Here is a 22,007-nt window from a genome sequence, read left to right as displayed (position 1 = left end):
AAGGGGTCATGGGGGGGGGGGGGGGTATTTGTACTTTCCTGGCTTGTTCAAGACATTACCAGTACATCAGGTGTGATCAATTTTTTATGATTTGCACCATAGCTTGTAGACTCTCTAACTTTCACAAATAATATCCACTAATTTGGGTTATTTATACCAACGATATGTAGCAGTATAAACTGTGGCCAAAATTTATGAAGAAAAATAATTTGCAAACTTTTATCACAGAAACTAAGAAAAATGTGTTTTTTTTTCAAAATTTTCAGTCTTTTTTCATTTATAGCGCAAAAAATAAAAAACCCAGAGGTGATCAAATACCACCAAAAGAAAGCTCTATTTGTATGAAAAAAAGGACAAGAAATTCATTTGGGTACAGTATTACATGACTGAGTAATTGTCATTCAAAGTGTGAGACCACTGAAAGCTGAAAATTGGTCAGGTCACGAGGGGGGTTTAAGTGCCCAGTGGTTAAAGAAAATAATAAACAACAAAATTGTAAAAAATAATAGAGAAAAAAATAAAATAAAAAAGTACTGACACACTGCTCCCATTGACACTGTCCACTACCCCCACCACCAATCATTGTGAAAAACAAAAAATAAAAAAATAAATTGTAAAAAATATTTTAAAAAAATAAAATTGTAAAAAATAATAATAATAAAAAAGAACTACTGACACCATCCACTGCCCTACTGACACCATCCTGCACATACTACTCACATGCACATCATACCCACTTACATACACTCCGCCCTGCTCTCCTGAACAAACTACCACCGCCATACACTCCGCACTGTACATTCCCTATTTAACATTACTACATTCTGCACTATGTAAGTCATCTCAGACTCTATAAAACCCACACCATACCTCCCAACATCTTGAGATAGGAATGAGGGGACACCTACTAACAAACATATGTAGGCATAGGACATGCCCCCCTGCCACACCCCCTTAAAGGAGAGTTAACCAAAAAAAGGTTAATTTAATCCACAAGTGTTTTTTTTTAACCACTACAATTCCTTTATATTGGCTTTTAAAACGTACAAATGCAGCAATTTAGAAATTCGATGAAAGGTTCAGCACTGGCAAACACTTTTTGAAAGGTAAAAAGAGAATTTTATAAACTTTATGGATCCGACCGAAATGAGGGACAAATATGGAGGAAAGAGGGACAGAGGGACATTGTTCCAAATCAGGGACAGTCCCTCGAAATCAGGGACAGTTGGAAGCTATGCCACACCCCATTTAAGCCACACTCAATATGTAGCACGGTTTAAGCTACGCCCACCTCCCGGAAATGAGTTTTTGCAGATTGGGATGTCTGGTATGCGATGCATACTAACCCATTATGCTTTTACTTTGCAGGGAACGACAGAGGAAGTAAAAACCATCAGGGTTTACTTCCTCTTTAAGTGGTTAAAGCGGTGTTTCTCAACTCCAGTCCTCAAGGCGCCCCAACAGGTCATGTTTTCAAGATTTCCCTCAGATGAAACGGCTGTGGTAATTACTAAAGCCCTGTACACACGATCCGAAAACCGTACGAAAAATGCCGCATTCAAATCGATCGTACGATAATCGGAACGTTAGTACAGAGCTTTCGAGAGCTGATCAGGACAGTTCATCCGATATTATTCTATCGGACATGCATGGAATTTTTTTTCGTATGATGCCAGATCGTATGATTTTCTTTTAATCAGTACACCTATCGTTCGAAAATGCAATACAAATGCATTACAACACATGACATCACTTCCGAATTTTTATGCTGTCGTACGGGAATTTTCGTGACTTTAGTAAACTCATCAGATTCGACGTGAGATTAGCACGCAAAATAAAAAATGGATGATCATACGTCCGATAATCGGATCGTGTGTACCGGGCATTAGGCAGTGAAACTGATCAAATCACCTGTGCAAATTAATGGAGAGCCTGAAAACATGACCTGTTGGGGCTCCTTGAGGACTGGCGTTAAGAAACACTGGGTTAAAGAAACTGGAAGTGACGTGGTTGGAGTCACTGATGAGTTGGCTAATTTGACAGAACACCGGTGTGGTGAGCTGAGAAGTCTGACACTTCCTGGTGTGTCAAAAGAAGTGTGTGGCCCCTCTGTACAGGGGAAAGTGTACTCCCTCCTGGGAGCATAGAACACAGACAGAAGATGGGAAGCAGCAAAGTGGGGACATTAGAAAGCCCAGACAACCAGAAATGTAAATATACGTGGTCTTTATTTATCGTTCTAGGATTAGTTTAGGGGTTACCGGCCTATAATGATTTTATTCATATAAAGCTCAACATCCAGACCAAGCCCCACACAGACATGAGCTCTGTCAGTGGTTGGTGGCTCATTATTCCCCGGCTCATTGGCCTGGTGTCCGGGGAAGTAGGACATGCTGCGGTGGGAATCACAACACATCCTCCTCAGCTACTTCTGGATATCTTTGCATTCTGCAGATGAAGGAATCTACTCATGAGACAGGAGCTTTGCGGCACGACTGCGCAGGCGCACTGTACACATCTGGCTTCGCTTTCTGCGGAGCTGTGACCTCCCCGGCCTCTGTAGCAGCTGCAGTGACTCCGCCCAGCCGATGCTCCGGAGAGGAGGAAGAAAGATGGCGGAGCGGCGGCTTGGGCTGGCAGAAGAAAGCACAGAGTAAGAGAGCCGCTCGGGGGAGCAGGGTGAGGGGGTGGCGGGCTGGGCCGGAATAGACATCTTGTCCGGGTGTAAGGAGGACACAGAGACGGAGAGCTGAGAGGGGCGACCATGACTGCCAGCATCACCAGCTGTACCACGTGATCACCCAGCTGTCACATTCCACAATATAGGTGTCCCCCTCCCCCACATGTACACATCACCCTCCACACCGACCACACCTCATCTCCTGTGTATAACCCCCCCCCCCCCCCCCTCCATACCTGATCCTCTGTGTATATTATATGTGTCACCTCTTCTTCTCTAGTTAGTAACTGATCCCCTGTGTATAACACCCCCAATCCATATCTGATCCCCTGTGTATAACACCCCCCCCCCTTCCATACCTGATTCCCTGCGTGTTATTCCCCCCCCCTTTCCATACCGGATTCCCTGCGTGTTACCCCCCCCCCCTTTCCATACCGGATTCCGTGCGTGTTATCCCCCCCCTTTCATACCGGATTCCCTGCGTGTTATCCCCCCCCCCCTTTCCATACCGGATTCCGTGCGTGTTATTCCCCCCCCCCCTTCCATACCTGATTCCCTGCGTGTTATTCCCCCCCCCCCCTTCCATACCTGATTCCCTGCGTGTTATTCCCCCCCCCCCCTTCCATACCTGATTCCCTGCGTGTTATTCCCCCCCCCCCTTCCATACCTGATTCCCTGTGTGTTATTCCCCCCCCCCTTTCCATACCTGATTCCCTGCGTGTTATCCCCCCCCCCCTTACCTGATTCCCTGCATGTTATCCCCCCCCCCCCTTCCATACCTGATTCCCTGCGTGTTATCCCCCCCCCTTCCATACCTGATTCCCTGCGAGTTATCCCCCCTCCATACCTGATTCCCTGCGTGATTCCCCCCCCCCCCCCTTCCATACCTGATTCCCTGCGTGTTATATCCCCTCTTCCATACCTGATTCCCTGTGGGTTATCCCCCCCCTTCCATACCTGATTCCCTGCATGTTATTGCCCTTCCATACCTGATTCCCTGCGTGTTATCCCCCCCCCTTTCCATACCGGATTCCCTGCGTGTTATCCCCCCCCCTTTCCATACCGGATTCCCTGCGTGTTATTCCCCCCCCCCCTTTCCATACCGGATTCCGTGCGTGTTATACCCCCCCCTCCTTCCATACCTGATTCCCTGCGTGTTATTCCCCCCCCCCCTTCCATACCTGATTCCCTGCGTGTTATTCCCCCCCCCCCCTTCCATACCTGATTCCCTGCGTGTTATCCCCCCCCCCTTACCTGATTCCCTGCATGTTATCCCCCCCCCCCTTCCATACCTGATTCCCTGCGTGTTATCCCCCCCCCTTCCATACCTGATTCCCTGCGAGTTATCCCCCCTCCATACCTGATTCCCTGCGTGATTCCCCCCCCCCCCCTTCCATACCTGATTCCCTGCGTGTTATATCCCCTCTTCCATACCTGATTCCCTGTGGGTTATCCCCCCCTTCCATACCTGATTCCCTGCATGTTATTGCCCTTCCATACCTGATTCCCTGCGTGTTATCCCCCCCCCCTTTCCATACCGGATTCCCTGCGTGTTATCCCCCCCCCTTTCCATACCGGATTCCCTGCGTGTTATCCCCCCCCCTTTCCATACCGGATTCCGTGCGTGTTATACCCCCCCTCCTTCCATACCTGATTCCCTGCGTGTTATTTCCCCCCCCCCCCCTTCCATACCTGATTCCCTGCGTGTTATCCCCCCCCCCCCTTCCATACCTGATTCCCTGCGTGTTATTCCCCCCCCCCCCTTCCATACCTGATTCCCTGTGTGTTATTCCCCCCCCCTTCCATACCTGATTCCCTGTGTGTTATTCCCCCCCCCTTCCATACCTGATTCCCTGCGTGTTATTCCCCCCCCCCCCCTTCCATACCTGATTCCCTGCGTGTTATTCCCCCCCCCCCTTCCATACCTGATTCCCTGCGTGTTATCCCCCCCCCCCCTTCCATACCTGATTCCCTGCGTGTTATTCCCCCCCCCCCCCTTCCATACCTGATTCCCTGCGTGTTATTCCCCCCCCCCTTCCATACCTGATTCCCTGCGTGTTATTCCCCCCCCCCTTTCCATACCGGATTCCGTGCGTGTTATACCCCCCCTCCTTCCATACCTGATTCCCTGCGTGTTATTCCCCCCCCCCCTTCCATACCTGATTCCCTGCGTGTTATTCCCCCCCCCCCTTCCATACCTGATTCCCTGCGTGTTATCCCCCCCCCCTTACCTGATTCCCTGCATGTTATCCCCCCCCCCCCTTCCATACCTGATTCCCTGCGTGTTATCCCCCCCCCTTCCATACCTGATTCCCTGCGAGTTATCCCCCCTCCATACCTGATTCCCTGCGTGATTCCCCCCCCCCCCCTTCCATACCTGATTCCCTGCGTGTTATATCCCCTCTTCCATACCTGATTCCCTGTGGGTTATCCCCCCCTTCCATACCTGATTCCCTGCATGTTATTGCCCTTCCATACCTGATTCCCTGCGTGTTATCCCCCCCCCTTTCCATACCGGATTCCCTGCGTGTTATCCCCCCCCCTTTCCATACCGGATTCCCTGCGTGTTATCCCCCCCCCTTTCCATACCGGATTCCGTGCGTGTTATACCCCCCCTCCTTCCATACCTGATTCCCTGCGTGTTATTTCCCCCCCCCCCTTCCATACCTGATTCCCTGCGTGTTATCCCCCCCCCCCCTTCCATACCTGATTCCCTGCGTGTTATTCCCCCCCCCCCCCTTCCATACCTGATTCCCTGTGTGTTATTCCCCCCCCCTTCCATACCTGATTCCCTGTGTGTTATTCCCCCCCCCTTCCATACCTGATTCCCTGCGTGTTATTCCCCCCCCCCCCCTTCCATACCTGATTCCCTGCGTGTTATTCCCCCCCCCCCTTCCATACCTGATTCCCTGCGTGTTATCCCCCCCCCCCCTTACCTGATTCCCTGCATGTTATCCCCCCCCCCTTCCATACCTGATTCCCTGCGTGTTATCCCCCCCCCCTTCCATACCTGATTCCCTGCGAGTTATCCCCCCTCCATACCTGATTCCCTGCGTGATTTCCCCCCCCCCCCTTCCATACCTGATTCCCTGCGTGTTATATCCCCCCTTCCATACCTGATTCCCTGCATGTTATTGCCCTTCCATACCTGATTCCCTGCATGTTATTGCCCTTCCATACCTGATTCCCTGCGTGTTATCCCCCCCCTTCCATACCTGATTCCCTGCATGTTATTGCCCTTCCATACCTGATTCCCTGCGTGTTATCCCCCCCTTTCCATACCTAATTCCCTGCATGTTATCTCCTACTCTCCATCCATTCCTTAACCTCTGTGTTTCTATTCCACCCCCTCCATCCATACCTGATCCTCGGACCCACCCCCTTCCATACCTTGTTCCCAGTGTATCACCCCCACTCCCTCCATCCATACTTGATCCCCAGTGTATTACCCCCTCCACGCATGTCTGATCTCCTGTGTGTCACCTTCTCCCATACCTGACCTCCTGTGTGTTTACTCACCTTCCTTCACCCATATCTTTTCTCCTGTGCCCCCTCCTTCCATACTGTATCTTCTGTATGTCCCTCACTCCTCCATCATGTGTATAGCTCCCCCCTCTCTCCCAATTCCTGGTCCTCCTCACATAATGTAACTGTGTACAAAGGCACTACTACACATGGTGTAAGAAACGCGAATAATAGGCCCTTAAAGTTTTGATGTAAAGCCGACACTCATTTCTTATAGTTTTTAGATATGAAGTTGAAGGGTTAGAACATGTCAGGTTTATATTGCTGTGTGTGTCTTCTCTGGGGTTCATAAAAACCAGCCTATAGGAGGACATACAGCAGCTCAGGGCTGTACACACTGCCAAAAATTATAGTGCTGACAAACGAGACCCTTTCAAGTGAATGAGGCGGCGCTGCAACCACAAGTCAAACACTTGGCTCACAGTGGGGGTGTTTATATATATATATATATATATATATATATATATATATATATATATATCTATATATATATATATATATATATATATCCCCATTTGGCTGTTAAAAAAAATAGGCATTCAGGATCGCTTCCTGAATGCCTGGCAGCTGCATTTTCCCGCCTTCTAAAAAGCCATCCACCATGGATCACTTTTCAGAGGGGCAGCAACGGCTGCCATCTGTGTGAATTAGTCCTAATAACTCCTCATTCCTCCTTAACTATAACATTCACTAATTTTTATTTTCTGTTCACAATTTTAGGAGCTATGGGTCAAATATGAGCGGTGACCTGGAAATCCTGCGGCCATCATCTTCCTGCTGACTGTTACACTTTTCAACTGCTTGGCAACTTGAACATAGTTAAGCTGTGAGCAAAGAAAAAAATCTAAAGCATCCTTAAACCATGGCTACCCACATCTTGTAATATCTGGTATCTGCTGTTAGGTTTTCTTCTGCTATTTCCTTCCAGCAGATTTTTTTAGTATTTGACATTTTGGAGTGAGATCTCTAAATACATTTCACAGTAATCTTGCATTGATCTTGCGGGCTCGCCCCATCGACAAAAGAGAAGATGTTTTCAGCTTTAAAGAAACTCGTGGGGTCGGATGTAACAGCCATTAAAGATAAGAATATCCCCGCTGGACTTCAGTCCATGAACCAGGTGCTACAGAGGCGGTTCGCCAAAGGAGTACAATATAATAGTAAGAGGCCTATACTATTTTCTGAACCACATTTCTTTTGTTTTTATATTTGAACGCCAGGCAGATATGAACATCATACTCAACAGAATTTAACTAGTGCAGGTACCTGAATGTGTCTTAGTATCAGCCTTATATAAGCCCCATTTACACTTGCAAATTGGGGCCATTAGCGCTTACATGTTGGAGACCCAATGGGGGATATAGTTGATTAGCTTAGGGTGGAAGCCCTACTAAAAGCACTGGGAGTCTGACAGCTCCTGTAGCTAATCGCGGCCACTCACATGTAATGCTCATTGAGCGGTTACCTGAGAGTGATCGGCACTGGATGCAGACTGTCTGTGCCCAGGACTGGTCAGTTACAGGTGCTTGAGCGATTACATGCAAGCAGCCGCAATTAGCTGTGGGAGCGGTCAGCTTCTCGGTGCTCCCAATGGGGCCCGCCGGTTAGTGAACAGGCTGACAAGAGCAGAGGGTGACCACATTGGTTCATTCAGAAGGCAGGTGTCTGGCTTTGATACATCTGCATTGCAGTTATTCAGCTGCATTTTCACCATTGATATCTGAATAATAAGAAGTCTGAATCACCTAAGTTAATAGATCCTTTAGTTGGTAGCTGCTTTCCTGGAGTTAAAGCGGTTGTAAAGGTAATTTTTTTTTAAAAAAAAAATAACAAACATATCATACTTACCTTCACTGTGCAGCTCGTTCTGCACAGAGTGGCCCCGAACCTAGTCTTCTGGGGTCCCTCGGCGGCTGTTTCAGCTCCTCCCCGCAAGCATTCACCACCTTAATGCGAGCTCCCTCGCATGGTGGTGAGTGCTTGCGGGCGCGCTCCCGTGATACAGCCGGCGGCTATAGCCGCTCGCTGTATCACTCGGCCCCGCCCCCCGGCGCGCCGCGTCATCGGATGTGATTGACAGCAGCGCGAGCCAATGGCTGCGCTGCTTTCAATCCATCCACTGCAGCCAATCAGCGACCAGGCTGAGCTGCAGCGAAGATGACGAGGACGTGCAGCGAAGATTCGAGGCGTCAGGTAAGTAAAACGGGGGGGCTGGGGGCGGCGGTACTGTCAAAAGTTTTTTCACCTTAATGCATAGAATGCATTAAGGTGAAAAAATTTTTACCTTTACAACCCCTTTAAAGGATAAGTTCACCTTTGGGAACATGTTACACTGTTTTTTTTGGGTGGAACATGTAACGTGTTTCTACTGCTGCAGCCGCTGCTTGATTCCTCCCGTGACAGCAGTACAGGGAGAAGTTCCCCGTACTAGCTGTCACTTTTTGAAATCAGCGCAGCCATGCAGGGCTCCACCCACACAGCTCCTTAGCGGCTGTCAGATTGTAGTTCTCAATGAACTCTCACGGTGCTGTGGAGCGCCGTGGTAGTTCATTAATTCTTCCTGTCAGTGTACCTACTTGCCCATACAGGATGTAAGATCTGCAGGAGACCTACATGGCACCAACAATCTGCTGATCGCTGGGGCAGTGCTTTACAGGCTCCAAAAAAAAAAAAAACATAAATAAATGCACTATTTTTTTTTTCTTACCTGCAAACGCGTTTATAATTTTTTTTTTTTTTTTTAAGTAAACATATCCTTTATAAGATTGATCTTTAACTTTACTAGTTGCCCACTCTGTCTAGCTTCATCCATTTACAAATGCTAATTTCCTGGCTGCTGAATGACCCAGAATAATTATACAGAGTGGTACCTTTGCCTTTCCTGATATGTTCTGAATTAAGGACTCAGAAAGTCATACCAGAAGGTCTCTGTGATAGTCAGGTACAATAACAAATGCAGTGAACATCTTGCCCAGTGTTCTTGTAATTTACGGAGCTTAGGACAAAAAAATAGCATGACTATTTTTGAAAGGAAGCATTGACTATGGATGTCTTATGAGTTGCATGTGACTGTGCAGCAATGGAATTTTTTTTTTGACAGCGCACAAAGTATGTCCTGATTGCAAATATTCCCTACAGTCATTATAAAAGACTAAAACAGTAGGCAAATTGGGGTGTTGTCCATAAACAAAAAGTTATTTAGTTTACCTGCACTTGTGAAAAGTGATAATGGAATCAACACAGGTTCTACAGTTCATTTTTGCTGACCTTTCATATTGAAAATACAAGTTCCATGCCTGTCATATTAATCCAGTGCCTTCCTGAGAATATAGGGGAGAGTTACCAAAACTGGTACATCGAATCTGGTGCAGCAGTGCATAGTAACCAATCAGCTTCTAACTTCAGCTTGTTCAGTTAACGTAAAAGTTCTGCCTAATACTAACTCTAAATCTACTGCCAGCCACATTCTATAACTAATCTATCCAACCCTGTAAAGCAAAAATCACTATACGTACCTGCAGCCGATCTGGTTCCGTCTCCAGCAGTGGATGCTGTGTGGAAGAGACAGCTGACAATGACTAGGAAGTGGCATCACCAATAGACTTATTATGGGGCTTCCATTGTGGGCTACCTCCTGTGCACACACCTACACAGAGAAGTCTGCTGCAGAAAAGGTATGTATAGTGATCTTTGCTTTACAGGGCTAGATGAATTAGTCTTAGAATGTGGCTGGCAGTAGATTTAGGCTGGGGTCACACTATGTGCGGCATGGGGAACAGAAGGGGGTCCGGTGCGTCCCTGTTCACCGTTTCAGGTCCAAATTTTTTGCCTGAATTCAGACCTGAAACAGAGCCAAAGACACACACAACTCTTCTGCTATTCACTCCACGGGCATCCCAGAGATGTATGAACTGGCTCCATTGAGAACCGGTCATACTCTCCTTTCATGCGAATTGGATGCGGAGAAAACCACATCCAATTTGCATAAGTGTGAACTAAGGCCGCGAAAACACGGATGGACTGGTCTGATGGACTTTCGACTGACTTTTTAACGAACGGACTTGCCTACACATGATCACACCAAAGTCCGACGGATTCGTACGTGATGACGTACACCGGACTAAAATAAGGAAGTTGATAGCCAGTAGCTGCCCTAGCGTCGTTTTTGTCCATCAGACTAGCATACAGACGAGCGGATTTCTGGGTCCGGCGGCGTTACGACGTAAAGATTTGAATTATGTTCCAAATCTAAAGTCCGTCAGATTTTCCACTGGAAAAGTCCGCTGAAGGTCCGATGAAGCCCACACGCAATCGGATTGTCCGCTGGACTCGGTCCATCGGACCAGTCTGATAGAAAAGTCCGCTCGTGTGTACAGGGCATAAGAGTTAGTTTTAGGCTGAACTTATACTTTAAGTTTTGACAATGAAACCTAGAAGCTGATTGGTTCCTGTGCACAGCTGCACTAGATTCTGTGTGCACCAGTTTTAGTAAATCCCTCTATAAGTCACTGGTCCAGTAAAAGTGTGTAGATCAGTATTGTAAATTTTCCTCATCTGCTTGTTTATTCTAGCCCAGTACTGAAGCCATTGTGAAAAACATTACTGAGGCGACTGGTATTTTCAGAAGGAAGTCTGCAATGGTTATGTCTGTTTTGTAGGATGCCTTTAAAGCACAGTACAATCTGTTTTCTCCCAAGACTCTTAAATTTTCTTTATACAGTTTTGCCAGCTAAAATCTCAAATTCATTTTTTTGTATCCAGCTTATCACAATAAAGCGTCAGGCCCCCTGGTAAATTGTACCCGAACTAAAAAAGTGAAGATTTGATATTTTATAGGGAACATCTAGGAATGTACATTGTGCCTAAGCAGTAATCTAAAAAGATTTACCTTTTGTGTCTTGAATTCCTTCTGCAAAATGGAAAACTTCTGTGCCTACTGCCTCGTAGGTATATTCCTGCAGTGTGAGGTCATAAAGCTCTGCTGCCCAGGGTGGATTTGATTTAAATCAACTTGATTTAAATCATTTTTAAAGAGTACTGTAATCTCTGTCCCGCATTAGCTCCTCCTCTGACCCACTGTTGACTCACCGACAGTCCCATTCACTTTAATGGGATGGCTGGTGATGCGGCAGTGACACAACAAGGTGAGGGACGTTGCAGCAGCAGGTGAGTGGATGCCCGCTAACAGGCCCTGCCATGATGGGTCTGAAATGACAGGTGCTCTTTAAATGTAGGGACTTATTCTTGCTGGTAGTTAGAATCGTTAATATTTGCAAACAAAATGAGGTTTCCTATTTAGAATAATAAGCTGTCAGGTTAATAAAACAACAATATCAGAACCGGATTCAATCATATAGTTTGTAGTGTACATAGATTTGCAAAACAATGGGATAAAGGAACGCATCAATGCAGTGCATGTTATCTCCGCTTGCATTCATTGAATGGGTTTTCCAAAAATGTATATATTGCAGAATATACAGCCTCATGCTCCATAACTAAGCTCCATTTCATGCTGAATAAACTAAATTATTAATGTATCTTAAATAGAAAAGCATCTTATTAGAATAAAAAAAAATTGATAAAAATAAAAAAATACGATTTAAAAAATTTTTCTTTTTTAAATTGTTGATTTATATCCACCCTGATTTTTCTAAATATATATAATTGTATTTATTTTTTTTGGGGGGGGGGGGCTTTACGATCAACTTTTACCAAACTTTTTTTTTTTTTTTCTTTGATAAAAGCGTGGTCAGATTTATATTGCTGTTTGTATCTCTACTGGAAAGGTGTCCCTTCACTTCTTGTCAGGACAGTAATTGGTGTGAATAATGGGAAAACAAAAAAATGCAAACCTCGCCATGATATGAACGCTATGTTCTCCTCTTGTGAGGCCAACCATTCCGCCCACTTCTTGTATGAGCATCACTTCAGATGTGAAGGAAAATTTCTCTATTTGAGTCAAAAACCCAAATAAATATCTAGCAGGACTTTTCACTAGATCCCATTCAGCAAAAAAGAATATCTGGAGTTCTGGAGGCTCTGGCTTTAATGCTTTGAGTCACTGATCCAAGGCGAGCATTCAGATTTGAAGCCCAGACTGAAGTTAGAACTTCCCTGTCTGCATACTTGTAGGCCAGTATGCCAAAGTACTGAGGCTATTGGAATAGCATGACACCCAGGCATCCAACATTTTCAGGTGAGGTTAGCAATGGCAGCTTCCATACTTTTTTACTACAGGTTATTTAAATTGATTTGAGGTTCAGAAAAAGCTCCTCGCCCTTGCAAGTAAATAAAGATAGCGCACACAGCGTGAGATTAGAGATGGAAAACTTTGACCTGTCTGTGCAAGGATGAAATGAATGACATCTAGTTCAAGATACTCCACCTTAAAGAACAAACATAGTCCATGTCTTAGGCCTCATGCACACTGGACATTTTTACAGCTGTTGTTTTTGGCTTCAGACGTTTTTTTCTGCAGCCAGTAAACTCTCCATCATGTTATCCTATGTGTCCATGCACAGTTTTTGGCAAGGGCCTTTTCTGGCTGGAAAAAACCCCCAAAACTGGTGGGTTTTGAGAGGATTTTTTCAGCTATAAAAACGCTCTAACTCTGAAAAATGCTTAAAAACGCGGCTACTCTGTGTTTTTATCAGCGTTTTTGAGCCATAAGCTTTTGTGGGAGTATAATTTTGTTAAAAAAAAGCTAAAAACCGCTGGAAAACGTTTTCTACAGCTAACGCTACTGGCTTTTTTTTATAATGTCTAGTGTGCATGAAGCCAAAGTGGAACTTAACTAATTTTTAATCTTTCCATCTATTAAATCTTCTGCCCTTTTTGTTTTAACTTTGAATAGTAAAAAAAAAAAATTTCTGCCTACAGTAATTGCCTTATACAGCCCACTTCCTGTTTCTTGTCTGGTAAAAAGCCTGGGCTTATGACATCATGCACAGCTCTCTAGTTTGCCAGGAAGGGAGTGGAGATGAGTCCTAAGAGGGCCAATGAGAGCTGCAGTGCCTCTGTGTAAATCCAGGAAGTGAACAGGCAGCAGCTTCAGCTGCCCACAGTTAAAATGGATGCAGCCACACTATTTATTTTACCTACAGATAAGCCTTTATTATAGGCTTACCTGTAGGTAAAAATTTAAAAAATGGGTATACAACCACTTTAACCTGGTCCATTTGAATTGACTACATCAAGTTGTTTTGCAACCTTATTGACTTGTATTAAGCGATACGTAGTTCTGAAGCAAGCAAAATTCTGTTAGTTCAGGCTGTTACTCGAAATGTATTGAAGCCAGAGTTAGCCAGGCATTGGAGATATTCAGTAGGGCCTCAATGACAACTCATGTGCTTCTCTTTTGTGTAGTCGTTTCTGAAAGCAATAAAGTACTAGTAGTGGTGGGACCCTCATTGTGTATATATTCAATTGTCTCTATGGAGCACCACCCCTACTGTGAAAACAACTAGAAAATTTCCCCCATCACCTCTACCAAGGAGGTAGGAGGGGACAGAGAGATAAAATAGGACTTTAAATGTGCCACCAGAGAGAATACAGTCAATTTAAATGTAAAACGTAAGTCTTTTTATTAACGCAGCTTAAAGCACAATAAAATGCTACATATCCAGTGCCATCTGCCCATATCATCAAATAATTTTTTTTATATATATATCTATTATACAGTATCTCACAAAAGTGAGTACACCCCTCACATTTTTGTAAATATTTTAATATATCTTTTCATGTGACAACACTGAAGAAATTACACTTTGCTACAATGTAAAGTAGTGAGTGTACAGCTTGTATAACAGTGTAAATTTACTGTCCCCTCAACACACAGCCTCTGGAGTTCTGGACCCCCCTAGTAAGAAGATGGGAACACTGTCACCTTTTCTAACAGGCTTTTATGCTTGTGGGAAGGTGTCTAGCATGTAAAACCACCAAAGGAAGTAATGTTAAAAAGATGAACGAGTTTGTGGCTTCGGCAACAGGAAGGGTTCATAAAATAAAAGAATTCATCATGTGTTCATCTGAGGGGGTGGTGTATGTGTTAGAATGCTCGTGCGAGCTCCAGTATGTAGGTAGGACCGCCAAACCTCTGCTGGTAAGGGTATGTGAACATCTTGATAATTAATAAAAAAGGGATGTAGGAGCATAGTGTTTCTAAACACTTTAGAGAGGTCCACAATAGGAACCCGAAAGGTTTAAAACTCTGGGCGGTTGAGGAGGCCAGTCATCATTGGAGGCGGGGCAACTTTAAAAGATATCTTAGTCAACGTAAGTCAGCCTGGATATGAGACCCAGGTTCTAGCACCTAGGGGGCTCAACATCGACTTCGACTTAAATTGCATTATTTACAATGGTTTAAATAGGTAAAAATGTAGTTTTAAAGGCAGAGTGAGTAATCAGTAGGTATTTTGAAATATAATTTTATAAGATTTTTAAAGAGGAAGTAAACCTTGGTGGGTTTTACTTCCTCTTTATTTCCCTGCAAAGGTAAAGCATAATGGGCTACTATGCATCGCATAGCAGCGATGTCAACGCTGTCCCCACTAGCAGCCAGCGTCCATCTTCACCCCTCTTCCTTCCGTGGCCGCTAATTCTGGCTCTGTGACTGGCCGGAGTCGCATGACGTCATTCTCCCGCATGCGCGTGGAAGCTGCCAGTCACGGCATGACCCCTATTAGAAACGGCACGATGTGCCCTTTCTAAAGTGCGCATGCACCGTAGTCATCAGCGCACAAATTTTTTGTAAATATCTCCTAAACCGTTGAAGTTTAGGAGATCTTTCCAGCACCTACAGGTAAGCCTTAATATAGGCTTACCTGTAGGTAAAAGTGGTTGTACACGTTGTACAACCACTTTAACTGAGGTTTTAATAAGGAGCCCTTTTTGATTAATATTAATAAATAAATAAGGATTTTTAACCTAAAGGATATTTAAGTTTGGTTGAAAATATAAAATGGTATAGGACATATAAATATTAATGTTTTTTAGATTGTGAATAAGTAAATGAAGGTATAAATGTTAATAAGTTCCTGTTTAGATTGTAACGGGAGGTTGCAGTGGGGGTCAGTAGCGATGCTGTAATATGACACTCTGTATTTAGTTTACTGAGCGGACCCATGCACGGTGACAAACTATCCAGTTCTACGAAATCTGTGTCCCGTGGTCCACAGGAAATGGGAGTGTCTGCAGACGCAGCTGACGGCCGTGGCGAAGCCTGGAGCTTTGCCTAGGCAACACTAGTATGTATGTGTGTGTATAATATATATATATATATATATATATATATATATATATATATATATATATATATATATATATATATATATAATGTGCTCAGGGTAGGTGGCCCGCCCAATCAGAGGGCGACACGCTTATAGAGGGGAGGAGCCGAGCCCGTGACATCACGCAGCCACTGTGAGTGTATGTCAGTGGTGAGCGAGCGGACGCATATACACATGCTGTTTTAAATATTTGATCTTGTAAGTGTGACTATTTTGCGGCTCTTTTAATAAAGCAACAGAGAGCACTATGGAGTCTGTTTGTGATTACATGTTAATAACCGATTTGCGAGAAGCGGAGCTGAGCTGTAGGAGGAAAGAGTTTCCTGAATTAAACCTGTGTGAAGTTATCAGCGCAAGCATTCAGCTGGGAGAGCGTAGGAGGATCAGGTGTTTTGGCGTGGATGAGAGAGACCGTGAAGGAGCAAAAAGTGACCATTATTTTAGTTTTGTAAACTCATCTGTGAGGTGAGCAGGCAATTTGGCTGGTGGGATACTGGTCCCAGTGTGGACAGAAGAGCACAGCAGTGGATTGTTTCACACACTATTTGATATGAACTGGTTCAATACTGATCTTATTTAACACATGACATTTTTTATATATATGGACTGTTTGCACTGTGGTTTTAATCACTTATATAAGAATATATTGTAGGGAATATTGCATTTAGTTTGTTTTAATTTTATTCATTGGTGTTTCATAGAATGATTTATAGGTTATACAGCGCTGCACTATAAGAATATAATTGTTTACATTTGTGTGGTGAATCACTGTGAGTGTCACAGCAGCTGTGGGTTTTTTTTATATATTCCATAATAATTTTTGCACTTTAGAAAGATTTTTTGGCACTGATTGTTATTACACACTTTACACAGCCATTAATGTCTAAACCTCTGGCAACAAAAGTGAGTACACCCCTAAGTGAAAATGTCCAAATTGGGCCTAAAGTGTCAATATTTTGTGTGACCACAATTATTTTCCAGGACTGCTTTAGGCTGGGTTCACACTGGTCTGACAAACGCTCCGACATTGGGAGCTCATGTCGCATGACGTGTGAAAATCAACGTTTCCCTATGGGAGCCGTCTTAACTATTCCGACACATGTCGGTCCGACTTTAAAAATGCTCCCTGTACTACTTTGGTCCGACTTTGATCCTACTTCAGCCCATTGACTATCATTGAAGTCAGATCAAAGTCGGATCCTTGTCCTAACCAACCGACTTTGGCATCCGACATTGTGTTATTTCCTGCCCCTGCTGTAGCCCCTCCCATTGTGTGTTAGTTTTGATTGGTCAAAGGACAAGTGTACTATCTGAAAAGTCGGATCAAAGTAGTATCCTGTTCATGAAAGTCAGATGGATGTAGGACCAATGTAGGATCAATGTAGGACCAATGTAGGACTGATGTCGCAGAGCAAAGTAGGATGAAAGTCATACTACTGTCGTGTAGTATAGTGTGAACCCAGCCTTAACCCTCATGGGCATGGAGTTCACCAGCGTTTCACAGGTTGTCACTGTAGTTCTCTTCCACTCCTCCATGATGACATCACGGAGCTGGTGAATGTTAGAGACTTTGCGCTCCTCCACCTTCCTTTTGAGGAAGCCCCACAGATGCTCAATAGGGTTTAGGTCTGGAGACAGGCTGACCCCCCCCCACCCCTTCAACATCTGCAGTAATGCTGGCAGCAGTCATACGTCTATTTCCCAAAGACAACCTCTGGATATGACGCTGAGCATGTGCACTCAACTTCTTTGGTCGACCATGGCGAGGCCTGTTCTGAGTCGAACCTGTCCTGTTAAACCGCTGTATGGTCTTTGGCCACCATGCTGCAGCTCAGTTTCAGGGTTTTGGCAATCTTCTTATAGACATGGCGAACTTTAGAGCAACAATTCTTTTTTTCAGATCCTCAGAGTTCTTCGCCATGAGGTGCCAAGTTGAACTTCCGGTGACCAGTATGTGAGAGTGATAACACCAAATTTAACACACCTGCTCCCCATTCACACGTGAGACCTTGTAACACTAACGAGTCACATGACACCGGGGAGGGAAAATGGCCAATTGGGCCCAATTTGGACATTTTCACTTAGGGGTGTATTCACTTTTGTTGCTAAAGGTTTAGACATTAATGGCTGTGTTGCGTTATTTTGAGGGAACAGCAAATTTACACTGTTATACAAGCTGTACCCTCACTACCTTACATTGTAGCAAAGTGTCATTTCTTCAGGGTTGTCACATGAAAAGATAAAATATTTACAAAAATGTGAGGGGTGTACTCACTTTTGTGAGATACTATATATGGCTACTTAACAAATTGCCCACTATAATGTACAAACTCATTTAAACTGGCAAGTAATTCTTCTGAAAAAAATAGAAATGGCGGTGTGCATGTCCACGCACCAATGGCCAATAAGAGAGAAAAGAATCAACCTTTGTAGATTATGGAACATATAATGAAAAGAAAGAAAAAGCAAATGAGTGTACGTGTGCATATACTTAGTGGATGGAAAGCATATTGATTCTGTAGGAGAGCAAAAAGGTTCCACCCTCTCCTCGCTTATTGGCCATTGGTGCGTGGACATACACCCCCCCCCCCCCCATTTGTTTTAGATATAGAATATGAATAAATATATATAGAGTGTGTGTATATGTGGTGTACAATACAGTGCCTTGCAAAAGTATTCACCCCCCTTGGCTTTTTACCTATTTTGTTACATTACAGCCTTTAGTTCAATGTTTTTTTTAAATCTGAATTCTATGTGATGGATCACTACACAATAGTCTAAGTTGGTGAAGTAAAATTAGAAAAATATAAAAATAAAACTATTTTTTAGAAATAAACTGATAATTGGCATGTGCGTATGTATTCACCCCCTTGGTTATGAAGCCCATAAAAAGCTCTGGTGCAACCAATTACCTTCAGAAGTCACATAATTAGTGAAATGATGTCCACCTGTGTGCAATCTAAGTGTCACATGATCTGTCATTACATATACACACCTTTTTGAAAGGCCCCAGAGGCTGCAGCACCTAAGCAAGAGGCACCACTAACCAAACACTGTCATGAAGACCAAGGAACTCTCCAAACAATTAAGGGACAATGTTGTTGAGAAGTACAAGTTGGGGTTAGGTTATAAAAAAATATCCAAATCTTTGATGATCCCTAGGAGCACCATCAAATCTATCTTAACCAAACGGAAAGAACATGGCACAAGAGCAAACCTGCCAAGAGACGACCATACACCAAAACTCAAGGACCGGGCAAGGAGGGCATTAATCAGAGAGGCAGCACAGAGACCTAAGTTAACCCTGGAGGAGCTGCAGAGTTCCACAGCAGAGACTGGAGTATCTGTACATAGGACGACAATAAGCCGTACGCTCCATAGAGTTGGGCTTTATGGCAGAGTGGCCAGAAGAAAGGCATTGCTTTCATCAAAAAACAAAATGGCACGTTTTGAGTTTGCGAAAAGGCATGTGGGAGACTCCCAAAATGTATGGAGGAAGGTGCTCTGGTCTGATGAGACTAAAATTGAACTTTTTGGCCATCAAAGAAAATGCTATTTCTTGCACAAACCTAACACATCACATCACCCAAAGAACACCATCCCCACTGTGAAACATGGTGGTGGCAGCATCATGCTGTGGGGATGTTTTTTTCAGCAGTCGGGACTGGGAAACTGGTCAGGGTTGAGAGAAAGATGGATGGTGCTAAATACAGGGATATTCTTGAGCAAAACATGTACCCCTCTGTGTGTGATTTGACGCTAGGACAGAGGTTCACCTTCCAGCAGGACAATGACCCCAAACACACTGCTAAAGCAACACTTGAGTGGTTTAAGGGGAAACATGTAAATGTGTTGGAATGGGCTAGTCAAAGGCCAGACCTCAATCCAATAGAAAATCTGTGGTCAGACTTAGATTGCTGTTCACAAGCGCAAACCATCCAACTTGAAGTAGCTGGAGCAGTTTTGCAAGGAGGAATGGGCAAAACTCCCAGTGGTAAGATGTGGCAAGCTCATAGAGACTTATCCAAAGCGACTTGGAGCTGTGATAGTCGCAAAAAGTGGCTCTACAAAGTATTCACTTTAGAGGGGTGAATAGTTATGCCTTTTTCTGTTATTTTGTCCTATTTGTTGCTTGCTTCACAATTAAAAAAAAAAAAATAAAACATCTTCAAAGTTGGGCATGTTCTGTAAATTAAATGATGCAAATTCTCAAACGATCCATGTTAATTTCAGGTTGTGAGGCAACAAAACACGAAAAATACCAAGGGGGTGAATACTTTTGCAAGGCACTATAGATCAATGCGCTTCACGATCAAGTCACTTCCTCAGGATCCATTCCTCTTGACGATATTTGTTTCTTAAAGCCTGTAAGAGTTATTTATAAACTGTTTCCTGGCAAGTTGGGAAAACCTGTTTGGGTGATAGGTCTTTCTGCACTTGAAAAACATTGAGGCTCCATTCACACCTATGCATTTTTAGTGCTTTTTGCATTTTGCAGATTTGCACTACAGAACATGTTCCATAGGAAACAATGTTAAATGTTCTGTAGTGCAAATCTGCAAAATGCAAAAAGCACTAAAACTGCATTGGTGTGAATCCAGCCTGAGAGCTTCCTGAAAGTAGAGGGTAGAGTAACGATCTTGTCAGTGGACTGCTGTCCTTTCATTGCTAAATCACGGGCAGGAGTGCATCCAAGACCAGGCTGTATTGCAGTCTGCAGAGAGATCCAAAAACTAGCTGTTACAATATTTTTGTCAGGTAAATATGTTCTTTTATATGCCTGTTTATCTGGAGATTAGCTTTAAAAGAGAAGTATGGGTTTGGCTTTTTTTTTTACAAATTCATACTTAACCTAGGTGGATGCATCATCGTCCGATACTGCATCTGTCCCCCTGCCGCCTCTGCACCTGAGACCTGAGCCAACGAACACCGCCGATGGCTCAGTTCTCTTGGCTCCTTAAGCAGAGAGCTGCTGCCTGTCAATCAGCAGCTCTCCTGCTCTGCTCCTCCACGCTCATTGGAGAACTAAGCTGTGAAAGGATGGTGAGCGGCCTTCTCAGCGGTTCGCTGAGACGGCCATCAGTCCAGGCACCTGGTGGATCCAGACTCCCAGAGTCGGGATGACGCGGTGCCTCGACTGATCTGTGTGACGTCAGCAGAGAGCAGACTTCAGACCGCTCTCTGCTGAAAACGGGTCACAGGAGTGCAAATGGGGTGCACTCCTGTGACCCTTAGGAGAAGCCCCGCCAAATGGGCTGGACTTCTCTTTTTAACATGAACTCTATGGAAATGAGCATAAAGAGTTACTACATTTGTTAACATATTAACCATTGCTGCCTCCCTCTTTCCACATGCTATTAATATCCTTTCCAGGTAAAGTAGAGACAGGGTATGCCGGATAGGGCATGTAAAACTACTTTAAGACTTAAAAAAACAAAATGGAACTTGCATTTAAATGAATTGATCAGGGCATATCACCAAGACTAATCATTCAAGGAAATGCTCGCTAACACCAACAGATGCTGGAACTCTCACAGGGTAACTGGTAATAGTAGAGTATATTAGCCAAGATGGATTCTCTGCGGTAACTGGGAGCACTGAGATTACTGGCAGAGCCAAAAGAATGAAAGTACAAAGACATCCCAAGCTGTTGCTGAGAGGAGACCAAAATTGTATTCTGGGTTGTAATACTATCCACACTAAAGACTGACATGTTTCTATATGTTGTCCCTTCTTCCGAGTCTCTCATGCCCCTTTTTAGAGCTCAGCTCTCTTTGACCAATCCTGCAGTATGACTTGTCCTGGCCATGACCTTAGTCTGTCAGACCATAACTTATTGGGCTAAGGCCAGTAGAAGAGACCTGATCACCATGGCAGTGGATCACTTAACTTTAGAGTGTCTGGTGCTCAAGTCCACAGCTTTGAATTAGTGTTTAATGATTAAGTTTCCAGTTACATCTCCAGGATGGGCCTCCTCTCCGTGAACATGGGGAAAAAATCTCTCGCTGAAGTGTTAGGCTGTGAGACCCTTGCACAGAAAGCATCTGTTTTGCATGTTCTTCCCAGTGCAATGTCTCTTCAGAGTCACCTTGGATACCCTCAGCATGGATGTCACTGTGGGTAAGAGTACCCATCATCTTTAACAAAAAAGCATAGGGCTCAGCATGGAAATGCCCGCTTCTCATCTAAGACCAAGAAGAGCCCTTTTCTTTTACTTGCAGGCCTCTAACTTCAAAGACAGTGGACTTCCAGTTCCCCAAACCCCCTAGATAAGTCTTCCTCAGCATGAGAGTGTGCCCCCCCCTTTTTCCAAAATGGTGAGACGTATGTTCCATTTTGTGGACATTTGGGCAACCAGCATCTCTGATACTTGGGTGTGGCAGGTTGTTTCCAGGGGCTAAAAGCTACAATTTCTCTACCAGCCCCTTCCCCTATTCATTACTTCCAACCTACCTGTGTCACTAAAGATTAGCAGATCTCCAGGCAGTCCTTGCATGTGTTCTGAAGCAGCTGTT

General features: G+C 44.4%; 1 protein-coding gene across 1 annotated transcript in view; it reads left to right on the top strand.

Moving 5' to 3' along the window:
* The first annotated feature begins 2,516 nt into the window (after window positions 1–2,516).
* Window positions 2,517–22,007, top strand: part of RABL6 (RAB, member RAS oncogene family like 6) — a 99,154-nt gene continuing 79,663 nt past the window's right edge. The window contains exons 1-2 of the mRNA XM_073599958.1: window positions 2,517–2,653; window positions 6,926–7,365. Of these exons, the coding sequence (XP_073456059.1) occupies window positions 7,236–7,365 (130 nt within the window). The 5' untranslated portion in view covers window positions 2,517–2,653; window positions 6,926–7,235. The remainder of the gene's footprint in view (window positions 2,654–6,925; window positions 7,366–22,007) is intronic.

This window comes from Aquarana catesbeiana, linkage group LG09 (genome assembly GCF_042186555.1).
Source record: "Aquarana catesbeiana isolate 2022-GZ linkage group LG09, ASM4218655v1, whole genome shotgun sequence".
Classification (NCBI taxonomy): domain Eukaryota; kingdom Metazoa; phylum Chordata; class Amphibia; order Anura; family Ranidae; genus Aquarana; species Aquarana catesbeiana.
The sequence above is the reverse complement of the archived record's forward strand: the minus strand, read 5'-3'. Positions and strand labels throughout refer to the sequence as shown.